At 51.8% G+C, this 26,600-nt stretch overlaps 2 protein-coding genes across 2 annotated transcripts; both read left to right on the top strand.

Annotated features, from left to right (window-relative positions):
* LOC127339401 (BTB/POZ and MATH domain-containing protein 2-like) lies at positions 1–26,539 on the top strand. The gene is made up of 3 exons (XM_051365263.1): positions 1–508; positions 25,594–25,784; positions 26,084–26,539. Exons 1-3 carry the CDS (start codon positions 1–3, stop codon positions 26,537–26,539), a joined length of 1,155 nt encoding a protein of 384 aa, XP_051221223.1.
* LOC139835025 (uncharacterized) lies at positions 16,563–18,373 on the top strand. The gene is made up of 6 exons (XM_071824969.1): positions 16,563–16,871; positions 16,951–17,127; positions 17,196–17,570; positions 17,657–17,755; positions 17,856–17,981; positions 18,060–18,373. Exons 1-6 carry the CDS (start codon positions 16,848–16,850, stop codon positions 18,249–18,251), a joined length of 993 nt encoding a protein of 330 aa, XP_071681070.1. The 5' UTR covers positions 16,563–16,847; the 3' UTR covers positions 18,252–18,373.
* Positions 26,540–26,600: the final 61 nt, after the last annotated feature.

Below are 26,600 nucleotides of genomic sequence, written 5' to 3'. Positions count from 1 at the left end.
ATGGGGGGCATAACGTCCACCACGCGCCGCACCGAGCTGACGGCGATGAATTTCTGCTACCACGACGACCTGATCCCAAAGACGGAGGAGGGCTGCAACGTGGCCGCGAAGAAGGTGCACGGCTCTCACGTGTTCGAGATCTCAGGATACAGCCTGCACAGGGAGCTAAACGCCGCACGCGCAATGTCGGCCGTGTTCACCGTCGGCGGCTTCGACTGGGTAATTGTCGTCTTGACCGGGGGATTACAGGGTCGTGTAAAGGAATTCCCTGCGCTGGGGGCGTTCCTCCAATTAATGAGCGAGGACGAGGGCACCAGGGTGAGGGCGTCCTTCCACATCAGTCTCGTGGACGTCACTGGATCTGCGCCGCCGCATACGATGGTAGGGACGAACGAATTCGACACCGAACCCGAAAGAAGCCAGTGCTCAGGTCGCCTCGACTTCAAGCTAAAGAGCGAGCTCGAGGCGTCGCCTTACCTTCACGACGATCGCCTCACCATCGAGTGCGGCATCACCATTGAGTGCGTCATCACCGCTGAAGGAGCTGCAATCTTGCAGCCCCTCTTCTTCTACCTCTTCTCTCAATCTCTCACACAAACACAAGGTGGAAGAAGACTAAGAACACACGCGTTGAGAAACTCCACACACGCACGCATAAGCCAAGGAGGAACAAAACAGCTTTGCCGTGAGACTCTCCCTTGGCAGCCACAAGTGCTACATTTTCTCTTCTATTCTCATTGAAGTAGACAGTTCTGGTGAAGAGATGCTCGCGCCGGAGGAATCCTCCGAGGTGCTTTCGCAAAGCGCCGAGGATGCGGATGCTCGGCGTCCGCGGAAGTCCCGCGAACAGCTGGTTCAGGAGTTCTGGACGGACGTTGGATTCCCAACGCCGGCGTCAAGGTTCTGGGAGCGTAGAGCTGCTGACTCCGCTGGTTCGTCGTCTTCGTCGGCTGGTTCTTCCCCGAGGCCGGATGGTTCGTCGACGTCTCCGACGCGGTCTTCCAGGGCGGCGTCGGGTTCGGAGGTGCGACGGCGGTCGGCGTCGTCCTCGCCCACCGGTCTCTCCCTTTCTCGGCCGCCGCGGGCCGGCTCTTGGCGCGGACCTGCGCCCCGTCGACGCGTCACGCCTCCGCCGGTCCTTGGTGACTTCCTGCACCTCGACTCACTGGCTTCTTCGCCGGAGACGGAGCCAGCGCCGCGCCTGCAGACCGTTGTCCAGCGCGTCGTTTCCGCGGACGTTACGGGCGGTGTTCGCGCGCATGCAGCTCCCTTGCATGGCACGTATCGGAGCCGCTGTTTCGGTTGGCAACATCTGGTCCGTCGGTTTCGATCGCTGTGGGGAAAGTTGGACGACCCTAGGGCGACGGCTCCCTCGTCAATCGTTCCCTCGACCTCGCCTCCGTCTGCCTCGTCGCCGCCGCCGTCCCTGCATCCTCCGCCGTCGCGGCCGGGCCCTTCTTCTTCATCGCCGGCTCCTCCTCCTCTTTCGGTTCAGCCGGCAACCTCCTCCTCCTCGCTGCTTCCGCTCGATCGCTCCTTCGCCGCGGTCGTCGCCACCGGGTTGCCGCGGCCTATGGCTGGGCAGCGACCTCAGGGTGGGTTGGGCATGGCTGGGCAGGTGCAGGGTCCCCGGCCCCCGGCGCCTGGCGCGCCCCCTCCCCTGCAGCCGCCCTCGCTGCCGAACCCTGGTCGCCCTCCGGCCATGGCGCCTGTTGGAGGTCAAGCTCCCGCGCAACAGCCGCTGCTGTTCGGGGCAGGGCACTCCCAGGCGATGCCGGTCTTTCCGCTGCAGCCGCCCTCGCGTCAGCCGGGACCGCCGGCATACATGCCTCCGACGTACCAGCAGCCTGCGGTTGGTTTCCATCAAGGACCACCCTTCTTCCAGCAACCCGGGTACCAACAGGCGGGGCAGTTCCAGCCTCCGTTCTATCCTCATTTTCAGCATCAATTACCAGGGCCGGCTGTCCAGAATGTAAATGCCGCAAAGCCAAAGCGCAAGAAGAAGAAGAATGGGCAGCAAGGTGCCGCTGTGCAACAGGATAGTATTCCGATACCCGTTCAGCCTGTAGCGCAGCAGCAACAGCAAGGGCCGTTTGTTCCGCCTCCTGTTCCTGGTTTTGGTGAGTTTATGGCAAATGCTGGCCCTTCTAGTTTCACTACAGGAATGCTGCGCTGCGCCGACGGCCGTGGCGTACGCCGACGGCCAAATGTCGGGGCCGTCGGCGTACTGCCCGGTCAGCCCAGCTGCTCGAAGCGCCCCTCGGCGTATCGCGCCCCTCGGCGTATGACACGCTATGCCGAGGGTGGCCCTCGGCGTATCGGCGGCCCTCGGCATAGGTTGAGGGTGCGACCCCGTCCCGTCGCCCCGCGGCCATGCCCTAACTGAACCTTGACGGCGTGAAGCCTATGCCGAGGGCCACCGTCGGCGTAGCTGAGCCAATTTCTCCCGCCGAATCCTCCCGCCCCTCCCGCCAAAATGACGTCAGCTGTCTAGCCTATGCCGAGGGGCACCGTCGGCTTAGCATCCATCTTTTTTTTCCTTTTTCCCGCCCATTTCTCCCGCCCAATCTTTCCCGCCAATTTTTCCCGCCATTTTCTCCCGCCAACTTTTCTCGCCGTTTCAGCCCCTCGCCTCCCTATATATACCCATGTGTTCTTCTCCAACAAAACACCACCACCAGCATGGTGTGGTGTTGTTTGTCTAATGTTGTACCCCCGGGGTCTTTCGGCTACACGCACATGCGCTGACGGCACTTAGGCATGTCCTGGACGTATAGGGCAGAACTCACCGGTGGGGTGAACCGGAGGAAAACCTTAGATAGCATGGATCCATACTTGCCACCACATGACCTAAAACAAAGGAAAAAAAGTCCATTGCTAACCCTAACTCTAACCCTAACCCTAACCCTAGGGGTAGATTTGCGGGGTCCCCGCCCCCTAGGGTTTCCCTAGATACAAACCACCGGAGCGTCCGAATCGCTGGAAACTCCTGCTACGGCTCATCCGGGGCCTATTTCATTCCAAACCTATGGTTTCCATGTGCATATGTCCTAAACAAAGCAAAGAAATTAAAAAAATCCATTGGTGAACCCTCGCACGAAAAAAGCTATAGGTGTAGATCTGCAAGGTCCCCGGCCTAGGGTTTCCCAAGATACAGATCACCGGAGCGTCGGAATCGCTTGAAAACTTGCATTTGTCCCTAACATATGTGTACAAGTGTGATGTAAGGTTTGTCTAACCTTGCATGTACCCCGCGTTGACGATTTCCGCATACATGGGCCGACACTTGGTAAAATCCAGGATTTGTATGTGGAAACTCTGCTACGGCTCATCCGGGGCCTATTTCATTCCAAACCTATGGTTTCCATGTGCATATGTCCTAAACAAAGCAAAGCAAATAAAAAAATCCATTGGTAAACCCTCGCACGGAGAAAGCTATAGCGGTAGATCTGCAGGGTCCCCGCCCTAGGGTTTCCCAAGATACAGATCACCGGAGCGTCGGAATCGCTTGAAAACTTGCATTTGTCCCTAACATATGTGTACAAGTGTGATGTAAGGTTTGTCTAACCTTGCATGTACCCCGCGTTGACGATTTCCGCATACATGGGCCGACACTTGGTAAAATCCAGGATTTGTATGTGGAAACTCCTGCTACGGCTCATCCGGGGCCTATTTCATTCCAAACCTATGGTTTCCATGTGCATATGTCCTAAACAAAGCAAAGAAATTAAAAAAATCCATTGGTAAACCCTCGCACGGAGAAAGCTATAGGGGTAGATCTGCAGGGTCCCCGCCCTAGGGTTTCCCAAGATACAGATCACCGGAGCGTCGGAATCGCTTGAAAACTTGCATTTGTCCCTAACATATGTGTACAAGTGTGATGTAAGGTTTGTCTAACCTTGCATGTACCCCGCGTTGACGATTTCCGCATACATGGGCCGACACTTGGTAAAATCCAGGATTTGTATGTGGAAACTCCTGCTACGGCTCATCTGTGGCCTATTTTATTCCAAACCTATGGTTTCCATGTGCATATGTCCTAAACAAAGCAAAGAAAATAAAAAAATCCATTGGTAAACCCTCGCACGGAAAAAGCTATAGGGGTAGATCTGCGGGGTCCCCGCCCTAGGGTTTCCCAAGATACAGACTATCGGATCGTCGGAATCGCTGGAAAACTTGCATATGCCCATAACATATGTGTACAAGTGTGATGTAAGGTTTGGCTAACCTTGGATGTACCCGTTGTTGACGATTTCCGCATACATGGGCTAACACTTGGTAAAATCCAGGATTTGTATGTGGAAACTCTCGCCACGGCTAAAATGGAGCCTATTTTATGGTAAAGTATGCCCAACCTATGGTTTCCATGTACATATGTCCTAAATAAACCAAAACAAGTAAAAAATTACATTGGTAAACTCTCGCACGGAGAAAGCTATAGGGGTAGATCTACGGGGTCCCCGCCCTAGGGTTTCCCAAGATACAGATCACCGGAGCGTCAGAATTGTTGGAAAACTTGCATCTGCCCCTAACATATATGTACAAGTGTGACGCGTCATTTTATGTGCTAAATGTTTTCCGTTTCGCGCGTTGGCGGACGGGTGCACGCGCGCGCCCGGTACGGCCATACCGCATGTCCCGGCGGCCCCGTTTTGCGCACTTGGCAAAGCAAACGGAGCCAAAAAATCGAGCGGAGCCGCGTGGCGTCATTTTATGTGTCCTAGTAACCACTGCAAAAGACGGAACTGGGATACGGCAATTATCTTGGAGAACCCTTCACGAACAGGGCTATCTCGTCCGGAGTTCTATGGCTTTTAGGGGAAATGAGTAGGAAACGGCCCGTTTCACCACATAGTTTGTCGGAACGAGGCCATATTTGGCACGTGCGTGGGCCTTAGGATGGGAAGCAAGGCCCCGGTCGCGGATTTCCAATCCGAACCACGGGCGACGGTTTTTCCATTTTCGGGGTGCCGGAAGGGCTGTGGTTTGAGGCGGGCTACATGGTGCGCATTTCAGTATCGCGCGGGACCTCCGCGCGGCGGTAGGATACCTCCTACGCACCACCTATCACATGCCATATGCGCGCGGAAGCCATCTGGGAATCCCACCCGCTTCCTGCGGTGCCCCGCCGAATCCGCTGGAAACTGTCCGGATTTGAATCGGGGCGACACTTTCCTTCGCTCAATAAATGGAGGGAAAAATGTTTTTAGGTCTAGGACGCGTCATTTTATGTGCTAAATGTTTTCCGTTTCGCGCGTTGGCGGACGGGTGCACGCGCGCGCGGTCCGGCCATACCGCATGTCCCGGCGGCCCCGTTTTGCGCAGTTGGCAAAGCAAACGGAGCCAAAAAATCGAGCGGAGCCGCGTGGCGTCATTTTATGTGTCCTAGTGACCACTGCAAAAGACGGAACTGGGATACGGCAATTATCTTGGAGAACCCTTCACGAACAGGGCTATCTCGTCAGGAGTTCTATGGCTTTTAGGGGAAATGAGTAGGAAACGGCCCGTTTCACCACATAGTTTGTCGGAACGAGGCCATATTTGGCACGTGCGTGGGCCTTAGGATGGGAAGCAAGGCCCCGGTCGCGGATTTCCAATCCGAACCACGGGCGACGGTTTTTCCATTTTCGGGTGCCGGAAGGGCTTTTTTTTGTGAAGCAGCTACATGGCGCGCATTTCAGTATCGCGCGGGACCTCCGCGCGGCGGTAGGATACCTCCTACGCACCACCTATCACATGCCATATGCGCGCGGAAGCCATCTGGGAATCCCACCCGCTTCCCGCGGTGCCCCGCCGAATCCCGGAAACCGTCCGGATTTGAGCGGGGCGACACTTTCCTTCGCTCAATAAATGGAGGGAAAAATGTTTTTAGGTCTAGGACGCGTCATTTTATGTGCTAAATGTTTTCCGTTTCGACAGTTGGCGGACGGGTGCACGCGCTCGGAAGGTACGGCCATACCGCATGTCCCGGCGGCCCCGTTTTGCGCAGTTGGCAAAGCAAACGGAGCCAAAAAATCGAGCGGAGCCGCGTGGCGTCATTTTATGCGTCCTAGTGACCACTGCAAAAGACGGAAGTGGGATACGGCAATTATCTTGGAGAACCCTTCACGAACAGGGCTATCTCGTCCGGAGTTCTATGGCTTTTAGGGGAAATGAGTAGGAAACGGCCCGTTTCACCACATAGTTTGTCGGAACGAGGCCATATTTGGCACGTGCGTGGGCCTTAGGATGGGAAGCAAGGCCCCGGTCGCGGATTTCCAATCCGAACCACGGGCGACGGTTTTTCCATTTTCGGGGTGCCGGAAGGGCTTTTTTTGTGAAGGAGCTACTTTGGTCGCATTTCAGTATCGCGCGGGACCTCCGCGCGGCGGTAGGATACCTCCTACGCACCACCTATCACATGCCATATGCGCGCGGAAGCCATCTCGGGAATCCCACCCGCTTCTGCGGTGCCCGCCGAATCCATTTGGAAACTGTCCGGATTTGAACTGGGGCGCCACTTTACTTCGCTCAATAAATGGAGGGAAAAATGTTTTTAGGTCTAGGACGCGTCATTTTATGTGCTAAATGTTTTCCGTTTCGCGCGTTGGCGGACGGGTGCACGCGCGCGCTCCGGTGCGGCCATACCGCATGTCCCGGCGGCCCCGTTTTGCGCAGCTTGGCAAAGCAAACGGAGCCAAAAATCGAGCGGAGCCGCGTGGCGTCATTTTATGTGTCCTAGTGACCACCGCAAAAGACGGAACTGGATACGGCAATTATCTTGGAGAACCCTTCACGAACGGGGCTATCTCGTCCAGGAGTTCTATGGCTTTTAGGAAATGAGTAGGAAACGGCCCGTTTCACCACATAGTTTGTCGGAACGAGGCCATATTTGGCACGTGCGTGGGCCTTAGGATGGGAAGCAAGGCCCCGGTCGCGGATTTCCAATCCGAACCACGGGCGATGGTTTTTCCATTTTCGGGGTGCCTGGAAGGGCTTTTTTTGTGAAGCGGCTACATGGCGCGCATTTCAGATCGCGCGGGACCTCCGCGCGGCGGTAGGATACCTCCTACGCACCACCTATCACATGCCATATGCGCGCGGAAGCCATCCGGGGAATCCCACCCGCTTCCCGCGGTGCCCGCCGAATCCGCTGAAACCGTCCGGATTTGAACCGGGGCGACACTTTCCTTCGCTCAATAAATGGAGGGAAAAATGTTTTTAGGTCTAGGACGCGTCATTTTATGTGCTAAATGTTTTCCGTTTCGCGCGTTGGCGGACGGGTGCACGCGCGCGCCGGTGCGGCCATACCGCATGTCCGGCGGCCCCGTTTTGCGCAGTTGGCAAAGCAAAAGGAGCCAAAAAATCGAGCGGAGCCGCGTGGCGTCATTTTATGCGTCCTAGTGACCACTGCAAAAGACGGAAGTGGGATACGGCAATTATCTTGGAGAACCCTTCACGAACAGGGCTATCTCGTCCGGAGTTCTATGGCTTTTAGGGGAAATGAGTAGGAAACGGCCCGTTTCACCACATAGTTTGTCGGAACGAGGCCATATTTGGCACGTGCGTGGGCCTTAGGATGGGAAGCAAGGCCCCGGTCGCGGATTTCCAATCCGAACCACGGGCGACGGTTTTTCCATTTTCGGGGTGCCGGAAGGGCTTTTTTTTGTGAAGCAGCTACATGGCGCGCATTTCAGTATCGCGCGGGACCTCCGCGCGGCGGTAGGATACCTCCTACGCACCACCTATCACATGCCATATGCGCGCGGAAGCCATCTGGGAATCCCACCCGCTTCCCGCGGTGCCCCGCCGAATCCGCTGGAAACTGTCCGGATTTGAACTGGGGCGACACTTTCCTTCGCTCAATAAATGGAGGGAAAAATGTTTTTAGGTCTAGGACGCGTCATTTTATGTGCTAAATGTTTTCCGTTTCGCGCGTTGGCGGACGGGTGCACGCGCGCGCCCGGTACGGCCATACCGCATGTCCCGGCGGCCCCGTTTTGCGCAGTTGGCAAAGCAAACGGAGCCAAAAAATCGAGCGGAGCCGCGTGGCGTCATTTTATGTGTCCTAGTGACCACTGCAAAAGACGGAACTGGGATACGGCAATTATCTTGGAGAACCCTTCACGAACAGGGCTATCTCGTTCGGAGTTCTATGGCTTTTAGGGGAAATGAGTAGGAAACGGCCCGTTTCACCACATAGTTTGTCGGAACGAGGCCATATTTGGCACGTGCGTGGGCCTTAGGATGGGAAGCAAGGCCCGGTCGCGGATTTCCAATCCGAACCACGGGCGACGGTTTTTCCATTTTCGGGTGCCGGAAGGGCTTTTTTTGTGAAGCGGCTACATGGCGCGCATTTCAAGATCGCGCGGGACCTCCGCGCGGCGGTAGGATACCTCCTACGCACCACCTATCACATGCCATATGCGCGCGGAAGCCATCTGGGAATCCCACCCGCTTCCGCGGTGCCCCGCGAATCCCGGAAACCGTCCGGATTTGAACTGGGGCGACACTTTCCTTCGCTCAATAAATGGAGGGAAAAATGTTTTTAGGTCTAGGACGCGTCATTTTATGTGCTAAATGTTTTCCGTTTCGCGCGTTGGCGGACGGGTGCACGCGCGCGCCCGGTACGGCCATACCGCATGTCCGGCGGCCCCGTTTTGCGCAGTTGGCAAAGCAAAAGGAGCCAAAAATCGAGCGGAGCCGCGTGGCGTCATTTTATGCGTCCTAGTGACCACTGCAAAAGACGGAAGTGGGATACGGCAATTATCTTGGAGAACCCTTCACGAACGGGGCTATCTCGTCCGAGTTCTATGGCTTTTAGGGGAAATGAGTAGGAAACGGCCCGTTTCACCACATAGTTTGTCGGAACGAGGCCATATTTGGCACGTGCGTGGGCCTTAGGATGGGAAGCAAGGCCCCGGTCGCGGATTTCCAATCCGAACCACGGGCGACGGTTTTTCCATTTTCGGGTGCCTAAGGGCTTTTTTTGTGAAGCGGCTACATGGCGCGCATTTCAGTATCGCGCGGGACCTCCGCGCGGCGGTAGGATACCTCCTACGCACCACCTATCACATGCCATATGCGCGCGGAAGCCATCCGGGAATCCCACCCGCTTCCGCGGTGCCCCGCCGAATCCGCTCGAAACTTTCCGGATTTGAACTGGGGCGACACTTTCCTTCGCTCAATAAATGGAGGGAAAAATGTTTTTAGGTCTAGGACGCGTCATTTTATGTGCTAAATGTTTTCCGTTTCGCGCGTTGGCGGACGGGTGCACGCGCGCGCCCGGTACGGCCATACCGCATGTCCCGGCGGCCCCGTTTTGCGCAGTTGGCAAAGCAAACGGAGCCAAAAATCGAGCGGAGCCGCGTGGCGTCATTTTATGTGTCCTAGTGACCACTGCAAAAGACGGAACTGGGATACGGCAATTATCTTGGAGAACCCTTCACGAACAGGGCTATCTCGTCCGGAGTTCTATGGCTTTTAGGGGAAATGAGTAGGAAACGGCCCGTTTCACCACATAGTTTGTCGGAACGAGGCCATATTTGGCACGTGCGTGGGCCTTAGGATGGGAAGCAAGGCCCCGGTCGCGGATTTCCAATCCGAACCACGGGCGACGGTTTTTCCATTTTCGGGGTGCCGGAAGGGCTTTTTTTTGTGAAGCAGCTACATGGCGCGCATTTCAGTATCGCGCGGGACCTCCGCGCGGCGGTAGGATACCTCCTACGCACCACCTATCACATGCCATATGCGCGCGGAAGCCATCTGGGAATCCCACCCGCTTCCCGCGGTGCCCCGCCGAATCCGCTGGAAACTGTCCGGATTTGAACTCTCGACACTTTCCTTCGCTCAATAAATGGAGGGAAAAATGTTTTTAGGTCTAGGACGCGTCATTTTATGTGCTAAATGTTTTCCGTTTCGCGCGTTGGCGGACGGGTGCACGCGCGCCGGTGCGGCCATACCGCATGTCCCGGCGGCCCCGTTTTGCGCGATTGGCAAAGCAAAAGGAGCCAAAAATCGAGCGGAGCCGCGTGGCGTCATTTTATGCGTCCTAGTAACCACTGCAAAAGACGGAAGTGGGATACCGCATGTTCCACGTGCCCGATACGGCCATACCGCATGTTCCACGCGCCCGGTTAAAGGGGGAGATCTACGGGCCTCTGAGGTTAGGGTTTCATGTACCAGAGGGAATCTGCAGGTAAGATGCTATAATTATTTTACTACTAGTATATTATTGTTAGAACTTAGAAGAAACAATGAAAGAAAAAAAAACAAAAATTTAAAAAAAATCATTATGCCGAGGGGGGCCCTAGGCGTATCTGGGGCCCTAGGCGTATCTGGCAACCCTAACATTAATCCAGGGTCCACCTGGTCGGCCCGGGCGAAACAGCTACCCCGAGGGTGGCCCTCGGCGTATGGGCGCGACGGGGGTAACCCGAGGGTGGCCCTCGGCGTATCTGGGGATTTGGATAACAAGCACCAGTCGGCCACGCACGCGCGCTCGCGTTTTCCTCCTCCCGCTCGCGTTTCCTCCTCCCGCGCGCCCGCTCCTCCCTCGGCCGCCGCCCGCCTCCCGAGCCGCCGCGCGCCGCCCGCCTCCCGAGCCGCCGCGCCGCCGCCACCCGCCGGCACCCGCCGTCCCGCCCCTCCACTGCCGGTCGCCGGCCCGCCGCCGGCCCGCCGCCGGCCGCCGCCCGCCCCTCCACGACCCGCCGTCCCCGCCCCTCCCTGCTGCCGTCGCCGGCCGCCGCCGTCGCCGGCCGCCGCCCGCCGCCCGCCGCCAGCGCCGCCCGCCCCCAGCCCCTCCTCTCGCAGGCCACCGCGCCCCTCGGCCCTCTCCTCCCGCGCCACCCGGCCATCGATCTCCTCCCGCAGTATATGTTAGTGTTAGTTAGTGTTAGGATTAGTTAGTTAGTGTTAGTTAGTTAGGATTTGTTAGTTAGTTAGTTAGTTAGAAATAGAAATTTGTTAGCTGTTAGTTAGTTAGTTAGGATTTTTTGCTTAGTTAATCATAACAGAGGTTTACGATGGTAGCTACAAGGAACACATCCATGTATGTTAGCTTCTTCGCTACTACTACGGTACATGGTTTGCTCCAAATTATACTAAGACTGGCCCGAATTCATATCTTACCCGAGTTAGTTAGGATTTTTTGCTTAGTTAATTTGTTAGCCGCCACCGGATTGTTTAGTAGAAATATGTCTAATAATGTGAATTTGGTGAATTTGTAATAGGCCATGCCGTGACCGCCTCTTCATGAGCACCCCGGCGTGACGATCCCGGATCTTGACGCGCTTCTCGCCGGTTGTTCCACTACTTCCTCTACAGCCGAGGGTGAGCAAAATTTCGAACTTCTTCTCCGCATTTTATTTATGTCACTAGATTCATTTTCCAAGTCAAGTTGCGTAACCTAGGTGTCACTTCCCGTCCTCAAGCGTTACGTGGATAAATATGCATTAGTGGTCGGCATATTTTCAACCGTAACGCTTGCGGCATTTACGGGATCGGCGGATCCGTAGTTGGGTACGTTCTCCATGCTCTGCTCCGGTCCGAGTCAGATTTCGGCAGCGCCTCACCGTTGTTCTCCGGATGCACATCCTCTTGTCTTTTTGGCGAGACGTGTATCGGGAGAGCAGCGGGGAGGTGCTGCCAAATTTTGACTCGGACCGGGGTAGAGCATGGAGAACGTACTCAATCTACGGATCCGGCGGCTGCTAGGAGCCCACCTAGTAGAGATGTAGGTTGATGCATTCGTTTTGCCTGTTAAAAAATTAAAATATGATGCATTTTCCTATTTGATATAAATGCTATGCTTGTCGTTTGGCTTCCAATAGAGCAGAGGATGGCTGATAATGGATGGATGTACACCGGCCGTGTTAGTGCGACTAATAAAACAGATGAGTGGATAAGGAAGACTTGGCATTTAGTGAAGGAGTTGGCGCGTGGTACAAAAAATGAAGGTTCAGCCACTTTGCCCGTGCAATCGTTGCTTGAAGCATCACCGTCGTGGAAAGGATGACATGTTTAAACACCTTCTCGCAATATGGGTATATGCCTCGTTACGTCACGCAGATCGACTTTGATGAGCACGAACGTGACAGAGGTGAGGTGATGCGGCAGCGGCTCAATGGCAATGAGTACGATGGGGTTAGAGACTTTCTAGATGATCTTGTCGATGCCCACATGCCGTAGTCGCCACCTTCACGGGAGGAACCGCCAGAACCGGAGGAACCTCCGTAACCGGAGGAACCAGAGCTGCCCGCGAAGGCCTTCTATGATATGATAGCCGCTGCTAAGACGCCTCTGTACGATGGCGCCGAGATTTCTCAGCTCGATGCCATCTCCCAATGTCTAGCCGACAAGACCCGGTACAACACCACCCGTGACGGCTTCGAAGCAAGTCTGAAAACAATCGTAACATGTTGCCCAAAGGGCATTGTCTCGCCTAAAAGCCTGCACGAGACGAGGCAACTCATGTCGGCGCTCAACATGGATTATCAAAGGATAGACTGTTGTGAAAATGGCTGTGTTCTCTTCTGAAACAGTTTGCGGAGGACAAGTACTGTCCCATTTGTAAGGCCTCTAGGTATGAAGAGGTAACGGGAAAGGATGGTCAGGTGAGGCAGTCAAAGATCGCAAAGTCGATTCTTCGGTATCTCCCATTCATAAAAAGAATCCAGCGGCTTTACTTGACTGAGGAGACCGCCAAACAGATGACGTGGCACAAGATGGGGACTCGAATAAAGGACAATCGGGGCGGACGAAGATGGGACATCCATCCGATGGCAATGCATGGAAGAACTTTGATAGAAAATACCCCCATATGGCAGCGGATGCTCGGAATGTCGAATTGCGATAGCTACGGATGGCTTCAATCCATATGGTATGTCGAATTCCAATTACGCTTGTTGGCCCGTGTTTGTAATTCCGCTCAATCTCCTCCCGGAGTCCTAATGACGAGGAAGACCATGTTTACGTCGCTGATCATTCCCGGGCCCCATTACCCGGGGAAGAACTTGAGTGTCTACATGCAGCCGATTGTGGAAGATTTGAACCACTCTTGGCACCACGGGACGTTGACGTACGACCGAGCATCGAAGACAAACTTCTGCATGAAAGTTTGGTTGCAGTATACCATGCATGACATGCCTGGGTACGCCCTAACATGTGGATGGTGTACAGCTGGTAAATGGCCATGCCCAGTGTGCAGGCATCGACTTGAGTTCCTTTGGCTAAATAAGGGTCGCAAGTATGTTGCGTTTGACACGAATCGGCAGTACCTCAAACGGAGGCATCCGTTCGTAGAAGACAAAAAGAACTTCAAGAAAGGCAAAGTTGTGCATGAAGTAACAGAGGTGCCAAAGTTCGATGGTATAGCTGTTGATGCCGAGCTACGTGCTCTCGTGCCAGCGGCATCGGAATCTGGCCATCAATTTGAGGGATATGGTGTAACGCACAACTGGACTCACGAGGCAGCCTTAACGAAGCTCGAGTATTACAAGGACCTCGAACTGCCCCATAACATCGATGTGATGCACACCGTAAAGAATGTCGCGGAGTCCTTATTTCACACGTGCCTAAACATTCCCGGGAAGTCAAAGGATAATGTCAAGGCTAGAGTTGATGTTGAGAAGCTCGTGATAGGAAGAAATTACACATGCAACGTCCTACTGCCGTCGAAAGAATTGGTTCAAGCCGCACGCCGACTTCTGCCTTGATTCCATCCAAAAGAAGGAGGCATTCAAGTGGCTAAAATACGTTGTGATGTTCCCTGATGGTTATTGTTCGAATATGAGCAAGGGAGTCAATCTTTCGACGGGAAAAGTCACCGGGCTCAAGAGTCACGACTATCATATATGGATTGAGCGGCTGATGCCGGTGATGCTTCGAGGGTATCTCCCCGAGAAAATATGGCGAGTGCTCGCGGAGTTGAGCCATTTCTTCCGCACGCTACGTGCTAAGCGGATATGTCCTAAGGTTATTGAGAAGCTGCAAGTTCAAGTGCCGGAGTTGTTATGCAATTTGGAGATGATCTTTCCGCCAGGCTTCTTTACTCCGATGGCACATCTCATTGTGCACCTCGCAAACGAGGCACTATTGGGTGGCCCAAAGTGCGGTTTCGGTGGCAGCTTTGTATTGAGAGAGAGTTCAAGTATATTCGGAAGATAACTGGAAACAAAGCCAAGATTGAAGCATGCATAGCTGAGGCAACGTGCCTTCGGGAGATGGCAGATGCCGCAACAACGTACTATCCTGATGAAGTTCCCACTCTGCATAACCCGGTCTCTCGTTACAATGTCGACGTGCCCATGAATGACCCCAAGCTTCAACTATTCCAATGTCCCGGTGGCAAGGCTGGTAAAGGACAAAAATATAGATTGGAGAGGGAAGAGAAGGATTGCATAATGCTCTATGTGCTTATGAACATGAAGGAAGTGGTGGGGGGGGACGACGACGATGGCGGTCACGATTTCATTAGGTAACATGGTGTAATGCTTATTGTATCTAGTTTCGATCACCTACACTCAACTCGGTCTAATGCTTATTGTATCCTTTCAGCGAATTCACGGATGAACAGTGGTGGCTTCCGCGCGATCCCACGGGCGCGGAGTTGGAGACTCTCTGAAAGAGGGTGCTCCGAAGTAAAAATAAACTTTGTGTCTTGGTTCATGAAAAAAGTAATGTCTAAGCTGTCCCTCTTACCTACCAATATGTGACTTGTCCCTGTTATTCCACGTAACTAATGCACACAACAAATTTGAACCGTGATTGTAGGGAGCTGATGCAAACGTTGAGATGACAGATGAGTTGAGATGTGTTTCCCAAGGTTGTAACCGTGACGTCATGAAGTATGAGAAGTATGACGTGAATGGGTTTCGATTCCATACAGAGACACACCAGAAGGGCCGGGCGAATCCAAAAACGATAAATACTGGTGTCTTCACTAAAGGATCCGATACCTTTGATTACTACGGGAGGTTAGAGAATGTATACGAGCTGACCTTCAACCGTACAAACAAACAACTCAATCTCGTTGTGTTCAAGTGTCATTGGTTCGACCCAAGAGGTGGACAGAGAATTACCAAGTCCATTGGGTTAGTTGAAGTTAAGCCTTCCACCACCTATACCGGAGCCGATGTCTATATTGTTGCTCACCAAGCCAAGCAAGTTTATTATTTGCCGTACCCATGCCAGAAAGCGGCCCTCAACGGCCGGGAAGTCGTGTTCCAGGTATCGCCACATGGTAACCTACCGATTCCCTCCGAGGACGATTACAACAACATTGACCCTGTAACATACGAGGGAATTTTCTATCAAGAGGAAGAGGACTTCGGGCACTTTGAGTTAGAATGTGTTCTTGAAGAGGACCTCAGGAACGATGCGTAAACTCGTGGTGAGTCAGTGGTGGATCTAAAGGACATAGATATGCTCGAGAAGTTACAAGTGGAAGATGATAGCGATGATGAGCCTCCACCCGTCTATCAAAATCCAACTTACTACTCAAAAGATAGTGATAGTGATAGTGGCAAGGAGAAAGAAAATGAGATTGACGATGAGATTGATGACGGCTGGTGAGGGTCTTTTATGTGTTTATATTTCAACATGCTTCTTATTTGTTTAGTATCTTTATGCTTAGTATTTATATTTTTTTCAACATGCTTCTTTATTGCTTAGTATCTTTATGCTTAGTATTTATATATTCTTGAACATGCTTCTTAATTGTTTAGTGTCTTTATGCTTACTATTTATATATTTTTCAACATGCTTCTTAATTGTTTTCTCTTTCTCAATGCAGGTGATTGAACAATATGAGCGGCGGCAAGGAGGACTCGTCGAGCTTGCTTAAGAAGATGCAACAACGCAAGAACAATGTTAGAAGGAGTGAGAGGGAACCGCGTCGCAATCCGCGTTACGAGGACTTTGCGGTAGGAGGAGGAGGACGAGGACGAGGACGAGGACGGGGACGAGGTGGTGGAGCTGGAGGTGGCTTGGGAGGAGGTGGAGGTGGAGGTGGAGGTGGTCGGGAGGACCGGACTTTGAGCCACCACCCTCGGCTTCGTGCGACGTTGCTTCCGGGTTCTTTTTGGAGGGGACGTCTAGAGAGGAGGCGGAGACGGAGTCTAGAGCCGAGGAGGACTCTAGCCGCGGGTTTGAGACTCCGGAGGAGGATGGGCGGCCGAAGGCACTGAAGATTCGTGGGGAAGCGAGAGTCCCCGACGAGAGGAAGGAGCCTAAGACCCATGAGGCGAAGACCCTTATAATTCCGCCGGCACCGAGTAAGTGTACTAATTTGGCAATTTCGATTTTCATGTACTAATGTTTGATTTTCATGTACTAATGTTTGATTTTCATGTGCTAATGTTTGATTTTCATGTGCAGCAATTGGATATTTCCTCCGGGGTCAAGGGGCGCCTGCCTAGCGGCATGATTGGAGCTTTGCTTAGGAAGTTCTGGCCGGGCAAGTACTATCCCCTCGGCATCGTCCCAGCTGGCGAGATGAAGCTAGCCACTACTTGGACGGACTACGAGAGTGCCCCGGCGTAGGCTTCCCGACGGCTGCCGAGGCCGTGATGAGAAAGTTTTGGGTAAGACATATTTTCTCGAGCTTCGTTCATATTTGATGACCCCAATGTTCTAACTCATGAATCTCACAATTGTTTTTTGCATGATTGAAGTGTTTTTATCGTGTGGCGCCCGAGGTTGAGGAGGCGGCCGCGAACAGGACTTTGCGGGCGACTTGTGAGAGGTTGACACCGCAGGTGTGGTACAACCAAAGGATCACGTCCGCGGGTCACTTCTGGGCAGAGAGAGGCGAGAGGGTCCATAAGCCGGACATTGTCGGTAAGAATGCTAAGGCCGAGTACGAGATGACGGTGGAGGACTACATGTCGGTGAGTAAAATGTCAATGAGATTCTACATTGCTACTAAGTTGCGATTGCATTAGATTGAGTTGAGTATTGCATTTTCAGGTTATCCCCGATTGGGCCGAGCCGCATGCCGAGGCATGGGAGGAGATGGTTAGGACGAGGTGGCTCAAGATGGACGAGGACTTTGCAGCCGTGGCGAGGCGGAACGCGGAGAACCGAGGCGACGGTGGCACACACTGTGGGGGAAACCTCAGCTACGAGCGCTACAAGGGGAAGACGGTATGTATACATTTTATTTTCCTTCAGGTTCAAAGTTGGTACTCACAACATTTCCTTTCGCGATGCAGAGGGCCGCGTTAGGACCCGAGGAGGAGATGTCTGACCTCGAGATATACAACAAGATGCGGCTTAAGAAGCCCGATCTCTCGCAGCCTCAGCCCTCGCTCCCTGAGTACTTCGGCACCTACGCCGATTACGTCGAGAACTACTGCGAGATGGTGAGGCATCGTCACCCGGAGGTGGATGACCCCATGAGCGCGGAGGTCGACGAGGAGTCGTTGGTCCTGTCGTCCGGAGGGTTGCCGCATGGCCGTCTCGCCATGCTGAACAAGGCCGTCAAGCATACCCTCACCACGACCTTCACGCGTCTCAAGGCGGGACTCACCAAGGACAGCCCCCCTCTCCCGCCTCGTCGCCGGGCTCGGCAACAACCCGCATACGACGTAAGTTTCCCTCATTTCCATCCTCTTTCCGACTTTCGTTCATACATTGCTAAGTGCTAACGAGACATGAATTTGTGAAATTGTAGCCTGACTTCGAGGCGGCCTACGTGGTCGCTCATCAAGAATATCAGGTGGCCTTCAACCAGCACCAGCAGCACTTCATGGAGTACATGGCATATATACATGTAAGTTCCAACCTTTGTTTTCGCAAATGATGACAAGTCCCACTTTCCCCTAGTTTGATGCTTCATTTCTTCAAAGACTGACATGTAAACTATCTTGCAGGCGTCGATGGTGGCCAATCAAACTGGACAGACAGTGGATTTAGGGCCGATGCCTCCCTTTCCGGGGCCGGCGCCAAACATGCCATCGAAGGAAAATTTCGCTGCGGAGTACTATGGGAGAACAACGGTAAGTTCTTCGCCAAACCGAATACTACGGCTTTCCTTTGCCTCGCAAATTGCTAACATCTCGGGAACATGTGTGTAGGGAACGGGATGTTCCGGAAACCAGGGTGGTGGGAGGGAGATCACACCGGTTCATCATGGTGGTCCTTCTCCCGGTGCTACACCCGGTACTTCTCCCGGTACTTCTCCCGGTCCTTCTCCCGGTGGTTCTTCCGCAGCTTCTACCGGAAGGAATCGGCCCGGGCCGGTGTCTAGCGGCGACGAGCTCCTCTAGTTGTCGCATTGTATCTCTTATCGACACTATGGCACCATGCATGTATGCACACTATGGCACTATGTATGCATCCCATGTCACTATGACACTATGTATGCAACCTATGGTACTATGACACTATGTATGCACTTGATGTTATATGTATTTGCACTTCATGCCTATGAATTTCATGTGAATTATATGTGCTTGTGTATCCTGTCAAATCTGGAAAACGCGCGAAACAGCAAAAAACGAAAAAAATGAGCCAAATTGCACCCTCTACGCCGACGGGTATACCCTGGGGTAGCTCCCAGATCCACCAGGCGCGCCACGCGTCCGTAAATGGACCAAATTGCACCCCCTACCCCGACGGTAAGGCCCTCGGCGTAGCGCCGCCGCCCCAGGGACGCCCAGGCCGCGCCACGTGTGCAGGTACCCCGACGGGGAGGCCCTCGGCGTACCGTTGCCGGGGACGCCCAGGCCGCGCCACGTGTGGAGGTAACCCGACGGGAGGCCCTCGGCGTACCGTCGCCCAGGGAAGCCTGTGTCCTGCCACGTGTGGGCGTATGCCGACGGGGCGCCCCTCGGCGTAGCGCCGCCCAGGGCACCCCAGGTCCTGCCACGTGGCTCCATACGCCGACGGGGCGCCGCTCGGCGTAGCCCAAACGGACGTTAGCCGGACGGCGCCGGCCACCGTGCTACGCCGAGGGTTGCGACGCCGACGAGCGGTTCCAGCCGTCGGCCCTCTGCGGCTACGCCGACGGCGGCCTCTACGCCGAGGGCCGCGTGTGCTCTGCCGAGGCCTATCTTCCCCGAGGAGCTACGCCGAGGGGGCCCGTCGGCGTATCGTACGCCGAGGGCAAGCGCGTGCTACGCCGAGGGTCGAAGGCCGTCGGCATCTACCGCGATTCCTGTAGTGTTTGGGTGTACCTGTTCCTCCTGCTGAGTTGCTTCCCGAGTCCGATGTCGATCCAGCGAAGAAGGCTGTCAAGTGTTGGAAATGTGCTGTTGATACCCATGCATCGAAAGACTGCAAAGTGCAACACTACTGCCTCGTGTGTGATAATGGTGCTCACCCAACTATGCGTTGTCCCACTTTGAAAATGCCAAGACAGCTTTCCTTTGTCGCAGGTTCTGGATGTGAGGAATCCCTTTTTCTTCAGCTTCCGGGGAGTGCTTTTAAAGCGCATCTTGCTCCCAAAGGTTCTCCTACGGCTCTTGTTAAAATTGTTGGAGAGCCGGTGCAGGCGGTAGAGATTGAGAAACTTCTTGCAAGAATTTGCCACCTGAGCTCGCAGTGGAAATGGGAAGCAATCCCTCATGGGGCGGACGCCTTCTTGGTCAGCTTTCCTTCCGCCGATGATCTGAAGAGGATGGATGGTATGCAGATGGGGGTCCCTTCTTCTACCTCTCAGATGACTATCACTGCTTGGCAGGTCCAGGATGTTCAGCACAAGCATGAGCTTCAGAAGGTTTGGGTACATGTTGACGGGGTACCTCACACAGTTCGCCATTTCCTCGGTTTATGGGCAACGGCTTCTCTTATTGGTACCCCGGTGGATGTGGACCTAGTCACCTTGCGCAGCCGTGGTGTGGTTCGTCTTCGGGTGGCCATGATGGACCCAAAGAATCTCCAGCAGAGGGTCGATAAGCAGGGTTGTTATTGTCTTGGGGTCACGGTGGCTGTCGATTTTAAGGTCTATGATTTTTTGTTCCGCCAGGAGCAGCCGGATTTCGTGCCAGATGTTGCTTTTGTTCCTTACTTTTGGCGTCGTAAAGGAGATGATCCGGGCAATGATGGTGCTGGACAGTCAAAAGGCTCGGATTCTAATCCCGGGGCTGCGAATCAGGATACCTCTCCTTCGAATAACATGGATGCGGACCCTTCTCTCCCACCATCTTCCGCTTCTTCGTCGCATGGTAAGGGTGTTGCAGCTTGTCTTGGGGAGAACCATGCTACCATCTATGCTGTTACTCCTTTCAACCCGTTTCCGAAGACTCCCAAGGCGATTGAGATTGTTAGCAGGGCTCGTGTTGTTTCTCCCGGCTTGGTTGCGGCGCCTCGTCTGCCTATTGTTTCCGTTGTGGAGAGCTCTTCGCTGGTGCAGCCTCGCCCACCCGCAGCTGCTGTTCTTGATGTGGTTGCAAGGGAGGCTGCTCCTTTTACGCTTACTACGCCTGGGCTGCAGCAGGCAGTGGCCGACACTGTTGAGCCAAGTCGCTCGGAGGCAGCCTCCCCCTCTACGGCTGTGACACGGAGGGAAGACTCCGCTGTCGGCGCGTCTCGCGACGTAGCGGGACCAGCTCCGGCTGGACGTGCTGCCGAGGCTCCCAGGGTGGCGGGTTCGACCTCGACTATCACCCCGCCACCGTGCGCTGGCCCATCTCTGCCCCGGGAGGCGGTCGAGCAGGCGGCGTCGAGCGCGACTTCTTCGGCGTCTCCAGGACTTCGGACCGGTATGGAGGCTGCCCCTTCGACAGCCGTCCATGCTTCGTCCACCTTCGTCGGGCCGGTTCCTCCACCTTTCGTGGCAGCGTCTACTTCGACTGAGCTGTCACGTGAGGGTGTCGAGGTGCCGTTCTCCAGGGACGTTGGATGTTGCACTCCATCTCCTACGCCAAAGGCTTCGGCTGCACCGCCACCACTCTCACGTCGGAGTGGTCGACATGCGGTGGCAGCTGATGGGTCTTCGGCGACAGACGAGGACACGCTCAAGAAGGCCATGCGTCGCAAAGCCATCCAAAATCTGGATGGAGCTGGTACGTCACCTTTAGCTAGATCATACCTCAATTTCTCCACTCCAGATGTTTATTCTAAACTATCTAGTGTAGGCGTGAAACTTGGTAATAACTTAGCTGAAATTAATCTTTCCACCAATGTCTTGAGGCACATGGAATTTGACAGACTCAAAGTCAGTCCTAAGCTTCATGATGTGGTTGATGATACTGATCTAGATGATGAGGAAGCGAATGCCACAATGGATGGTCAGCTTATCTCTAATCTAGTGGGTATTGTCTCGGAGGGAGATTTGAATGAGGCGATGCTAGGTTCTTTGTATGAACTGCAAGCGTCTTGCCGTAGGTCAAAATCTTCATCCAATAAAAAACCCAAGAAGCGGGTAAAGGTTTCAAAATCTACAATTGTTGCTCAATGAATGGTATGTTTTCAAATAGCAGAGGTCTTGGAGACTTGGCTAAACATCTACATATCGCTCACTGTATACGAGATCACAATTTAGATTTTGTTGCTATTTCTGAAACTGGCAGACGTGATTTCTCTCAAAGTCTACTTAATCGTCTTTCTGGCGGTTTGGACTTTGAGTGGATATCTAGTCCTCCCCGCGGTCGGGAGGTATTCTGGTAGGAGTAAGATCAGATACCATGGAAGTTCTAGCAAGTTCGAGTGGAGATTATCATATTAAGATCCATATTCGGAACAGAGCTAACAATTTCCATTGGAGTCTAGTTTCTATTTATGGGGCTGCTCAGGATGAATTTAAGGCTGACTTTCTGCGTGAGCTGGTAAACCTAGCAAAAGATAATCCACATCCAATTTTAATTGGGGGAGACTTCAATTTGCTTAGGTTTCGCCACGAGAAAAGTAAAGGCCGGTTCGATGATCATTGGCCCTTCATTTTCAATGTTGTTATTGACAGCCTTGATTTGAAGGAAGTCGAGATGATTGGGAGACAATTCACATGGGCAAATAGTCTCCCTAACCCCACGTTTGAAAAACTTGATAGAGTTCTTATGGATGTTGAATGGGAATCTAAATTCCCTATGGTATCTGTAAGGGCTCTCGAGCGACTCGAACGTCTTTCTGATCATGCACCAATACTTTTAACCACTGAAGCATCCAGACCGCCAATTAACCACCGTTTCAAATTTGAATTGGGTTGGTTACAGCGGGAAGGCTTCCATGAGATGGTTAAAAATGTATGGAGCAGACCTGTACGAGCGTCCTCTCCCATAATAAGGTGGAACAAAAAGATGCGTTTGTTACGCAGTCACCTTACTGGATGGGCACGTCAGATAACAGGCATTCTTAAAAAAGAAAAGCTAAGGCTTTCAACCATTATTGATGGTTTAGAAGCTTTGGCTGAGATGAGGCCTCTTTCTACGCAAGAGATTGAACTCAAAAATCAATCAAATGCTGAGATTGCGAGATTACTCCGTGAGGAGGAAATCAAATGGTACCAAAGGTCTAAAAGCCAGTTCATCCTTGAAGGAGATTCGAATACAAGGTACTTCCATAGCATTGCCAATGGCAAGCATAGGAAGAAGCGTATTCATAATCTTATTCAGGACGAAGGTATCATTGAAGGTCAGGAACATCTTAAGGCTTATATTACCAGTTATTATAAAGATCTGTTTGGAGCTCCAGAGGAAGGATCCTTCTCTTTGGATGAATCCCGAACGGATGATATACCCCAAGTGTCTATGGAGGAGAATAACCTTCTTACCGCTCAATACTCTGAAGAGGAGGTAAGAAGGGCCGTTTTCCAAATGGAACACAACAAAGCTCCAGGTCCGGATGGTTTCCCAGCTGAATTCTATCAAATCTTTTGGGACACCATTAAATCGGACCTTCTTGCTTTATTCAGTTGTCTTCACGACGGACAACTAGAGTTATTTCGTCTAAATTTTGGAGAGATAATTTTGTTACCGAAAGTTAATGAGGCAGAAATGATACAACAATATAGACCCATATGCCTTCTTAATGTCAGTTTCAAAATCTTCACGAAAGTGGCCACTATTAGACTAAACTCAGTTGCGGATCATGTAGTTCGACCGTCTCAGACTGCTTTTATGCAAGGGAGAAACATCCTGGATGGGGTGGTCATCTTGCACGAAACGGTCCATGAATTACATACCAAAAAGTTGAATGGGGTTATTTTAAAGCTTGATTTTGAGAAAGCATATGACAAAGTGAAATGGTCTTTTCTCGACCAGACACTCCGCATGAAAGGCTTCTCTATTGAATGGCGTGCTTTGATTAATTCCTTTGTGTCTGGGGGTAGTGTAGCCATCAAAGTCAATGACGATGTTGGCAAATACTTTCAAACACTAAAAGGTCTCAGACAGGGTGATCCCTTATCACCAATGCTATTTAATATAGTAGCTGATATGCTTGCTATTATGATTGAACGTGCTAAGATGGACGGCCTGATTGAAGGGGTAGTCCCACATCTTGTGGATGGGGGACTTTCTATTCTTCAGTACGCCGATGATACAATTCTTTTCATGGAACACGACCTTCTGAAAGCCACAAACCTGAAATTGATTATTTCGGCGTTTGAGCAATTATCAGGTCTAAAAATTAACTTCCATAAAAGTGAATTGTTTTGTTTCGGTGAGGCACAGAATGAAGTCCACGCTTACACCGAGTTGTTCGGTTGTGGGCAGGGCCAGTTTCCAATGAGGTATTTGGGTATTCCGGTTCATTTTCGGAGACTCACGATTGCCGAATGGAAATTAGTCGAGGAAAGACTTCAGAAACGTCTTAGCAGTTGGAAAGGCAAGTTATTATCCATTGGAGGAAGATTGATTCTTATTAATTCAGTACTAACGAATTTGGTACTGCATATGGTCTCTTTCTTCCTCTTGCCGAAAGGAGTCTTACAAAAACTGGACTACTACCGGTCAAGATTCTTTTGGCAAGGAGATAATGAGAAGAAGAAATATCGATTGACAAAATGGAGTGTTGTTTGCTGTCCTAAAGACCAAGGAGGGCTGGGTATTCATGACCTAGAGGTCAAGAATACTGCTCTCCTAGGTAAGTGGTTGTTCAGGCTGCTTACGGAGGAAGGGACCTGGCAAACAATGCTTAAAAGGAAATATATTGGCACAAAAGCATTATCACAGATTACTTGGAAACCAGGTGATTCTCATTTTTGGGCTGGACTAATGGCAACGAAGAATCATTTCTTCTGTCATGGTACATTTTCCATTAAGGATGGATCGGAAATTCGTTTCTGGGAGGATAGGTGGCTTGATGGCACACCCCTCCGAGAACAATATCCCGCTTTGTATTCTATAGTGCGTTACAAAAATGAGACCATCGCTAAGGTGATGGACAATTCTCCTCCAAATGTAACATTCCGTAGGGATTTGTTAGGACAGAGGTTGTTGGACTGGAACGCCTTACTTCAACGTTTGGCGAATGTTCATCTACAACCTGGTCATGACGAATTTCGTTGGAATCTACATGAAAATGGTAAATTTTCGGTAGCTTCCATGTACAATGCACTAATTCATCCAGATGTTCCAATCGATACACCTAATAACAATAAACTTTGGAAGTTGAAAATCCCTTTGCGGATAAAGGTATTTGGATGGTACCTCCGCAAAGGCGTTATTCTCACCAAAGATAATCTAGCTAAGCGGAATTGGCAAGGGAGTAAACAATGTGCTTTCTGTCACCAGGAGGAGACAATAAAGCACTTGTTTTTTAATTGCAGGTTCGCTAGGTCTATATGGTCAATCATCCAGTTAGCTTCGAGCTTGTATCAGCCACGTAGTGTTACCAATATCTTCGGGAATTGGCTAAATGGCATTGATCCTAGGTTTAAGAAGCATATTAGGGTGGGAGCGATTGCCATTATTTGGTCGCTTTGGCTATGTAGAAATGATAAATTGTTTAATGGTACTAATTCTTCTCTGTTGCAGGTTATATACCGGTGTACCAACACCCTCCGCTTATGGTCGTCGCTCCAGCGTGTGGAGCACCGAGACCTATTTACGGAGGTCTGTTCACGGTTGGAAGCTACGGCGAGGGATACTTTCTCCCTACATGGATGGCAGCATAATCTAAGGATCGAAGCTCCTCCAGTTTAGGCGTCTTTACATTTTATCAATATGATATGTAATCTCGCCTTTTTTTGTGTCAAGACTAAACAACGGCTGTGTGCATCTAAGATATGCAGAGGCCGGGTGTAATGGCTTAAAACTCTTAAGTAATAAAGCGCCCCTTATCGAAAAAAAATTCTCATTGAAGTAACTCAGTTGATTACAAGTCCTTAAATAGCAGTGGAAACACACACCCACGCACACATGGTCAAGCTACTAACTACTTGATCCACTAATCTCTCCACTAGCTAACTACACGCACACGTTCTCAACGGCCACGCACGACTCGGCCACACATGCATCAATTCTTTTTTTTTTTTCGATATGGGAGCGATGCCCCGGCCTCTGCACGGGACTAACCCAACTAACTGATCTGACTTAGCTTTGCATTGTGCCCACACGTGAACACACATCTACGTGCACACGCACACTGCCGCAGCTGCTATCGCTACTTGCTCAACTCATCAAACAAACAAGGTCTAAAGATCTAAACTCAGCCTAATAACAAGATTAGTTCCAACAACCGCCGGTCAAAAGGATGTGAGATCCTTCGCCGAGCTGCCGCCGGCCGACATTACGGCCTTCACAGAGCACACCGACGTGATTTTCGAGGTTGAGGGAGAGGATTTTCCTGCCCACAGAAGGGTGCTCGCGATGCGGTCGCCTGTCTTCAAAGCCGAGCTATATGGGGCGATGAGACTAGTCATAGTGGGAAGTAACATAGAGTAGTAACATGCACATGTTACTACTAGTAACATGCACATGTTACTACTCTATGTTACTACCTTCATAGTGGTTAGTAACATCAAAGTAGTATCATATATGTCTTTATTAATTAGCTTATAGACTCATTGTATCTTGAGAAATGTGATGTTACAGTAACTAGCTATGTTACTCCATCCTCCTCTCTCCTCATTAACTCACTGCCACATAAGCAAATTTGCTGAGTTGGACACTTAGTTACTAGTGAAGTTACTCCCACTATGAGTAGTCTGAGGGAAAACGATATGGACCGGATTACCATCGCTGACATTCAACCCGCTGTCTTTGAGGCCCTCCTTAATTTTGTCTACACCGATTCACTGCCTGCATTGGATGATCTTGGCCGCACTGACTACAACGAGATGATCCGGCATTTGCTCGTCGCCGCAGATCGCTATGCCATAGACACGCTGAAGACTAAATGTGAAGGCATCCTTTCCGAGAATATTGATGTGAAGACCGTGCTGGCTACCCTCGCTTTGGCTGATCAGCATCATTGCGGTGTGCTAAATGAGGCTTGCCTTCGGTTTATTGCCTCTTTAGGTAGTAGAGTGCAAATGGAGGCGTTAATGGCAAGCCAAGAGTATGCTGAGCTCAAAGCAAACTGCCCTTTGGCTTTAGTGGAACTATGGGAGAAGATATGTAGCCTTGGCAGCAGATCAAAGTCTTCGTTTCAGTTTGGTAGTTCACTCGCATAAATATATACTACTAGATTGCTAGCTACTTTATTAATGTGTGCCTTGTTTGAGTAAATATATC

The sequence above is a fragment of the Lolium perenne genome, chromosome 1, assembly GCF_019359855.2.
Source record: "Lolium perenne isolate Kyuss_39 chromosome 1, Kyuss_2.0, whole genome shotgun sequence".
NCBI classification, from domain to species: Eukaryota; Viridiplantae; Streptophyta; class Magnoliopsida; order Poales; family Poaceae; genus Lolium; species Lolium perenne.
This window is presented reverse-complemented; position numbering and strand designations above follow the sequence as displayed.

What these genes read in the sequence shown, in the direction of transcription:
- LOC127339401 (XM_051365263.1), top strand. Translation starts at nt 1, where the DNA reads ATGGGGGGCATAACGTCCACCACGCGCCGCACCGAGCTGACGGCGATG. An exon ending in TCGCCTCACCATCGAGTGCG is followed by an intron (nt 509 to 25,593) that starts GCATCACCATTG and finishes TAACAAGATTAG; the next exon opens with TTCCAACAACCGCCGGTCAA. An exon ending in ATGGGGCGATGAGACTAGTC is followed by an intron (nt 25,785 to 26,083) that starts ATAGTGGGAAGT and finishes CTGAGGGAAAAC; the next exon opens with GATATGGACCGGATTACCAT.
- LOC139835025 (XM_071824969.1), top strand. Translation starts at nt 16,848, where the DNA reads ATGACGGTGGAGGACTACATGTCG. An exon ending in AGCGCTACAAGGGGAAGACG is followed by an intron (nt 17,128 to 17,195) that starts GTATGTATACAT and finishes TTCGCGATGCAG; the next exon opens with AGGGCCGCGTTAGGACCCGA. An exon ending in GGCAACAACCCGCATACGAC is followed by an intron (nt 17,571 to 17,656) that starts GTAAGTTTCCCT and finishes GTGAAATTGTAG; the next exon opens with CCTGACTTCGAGGCGGCCTA.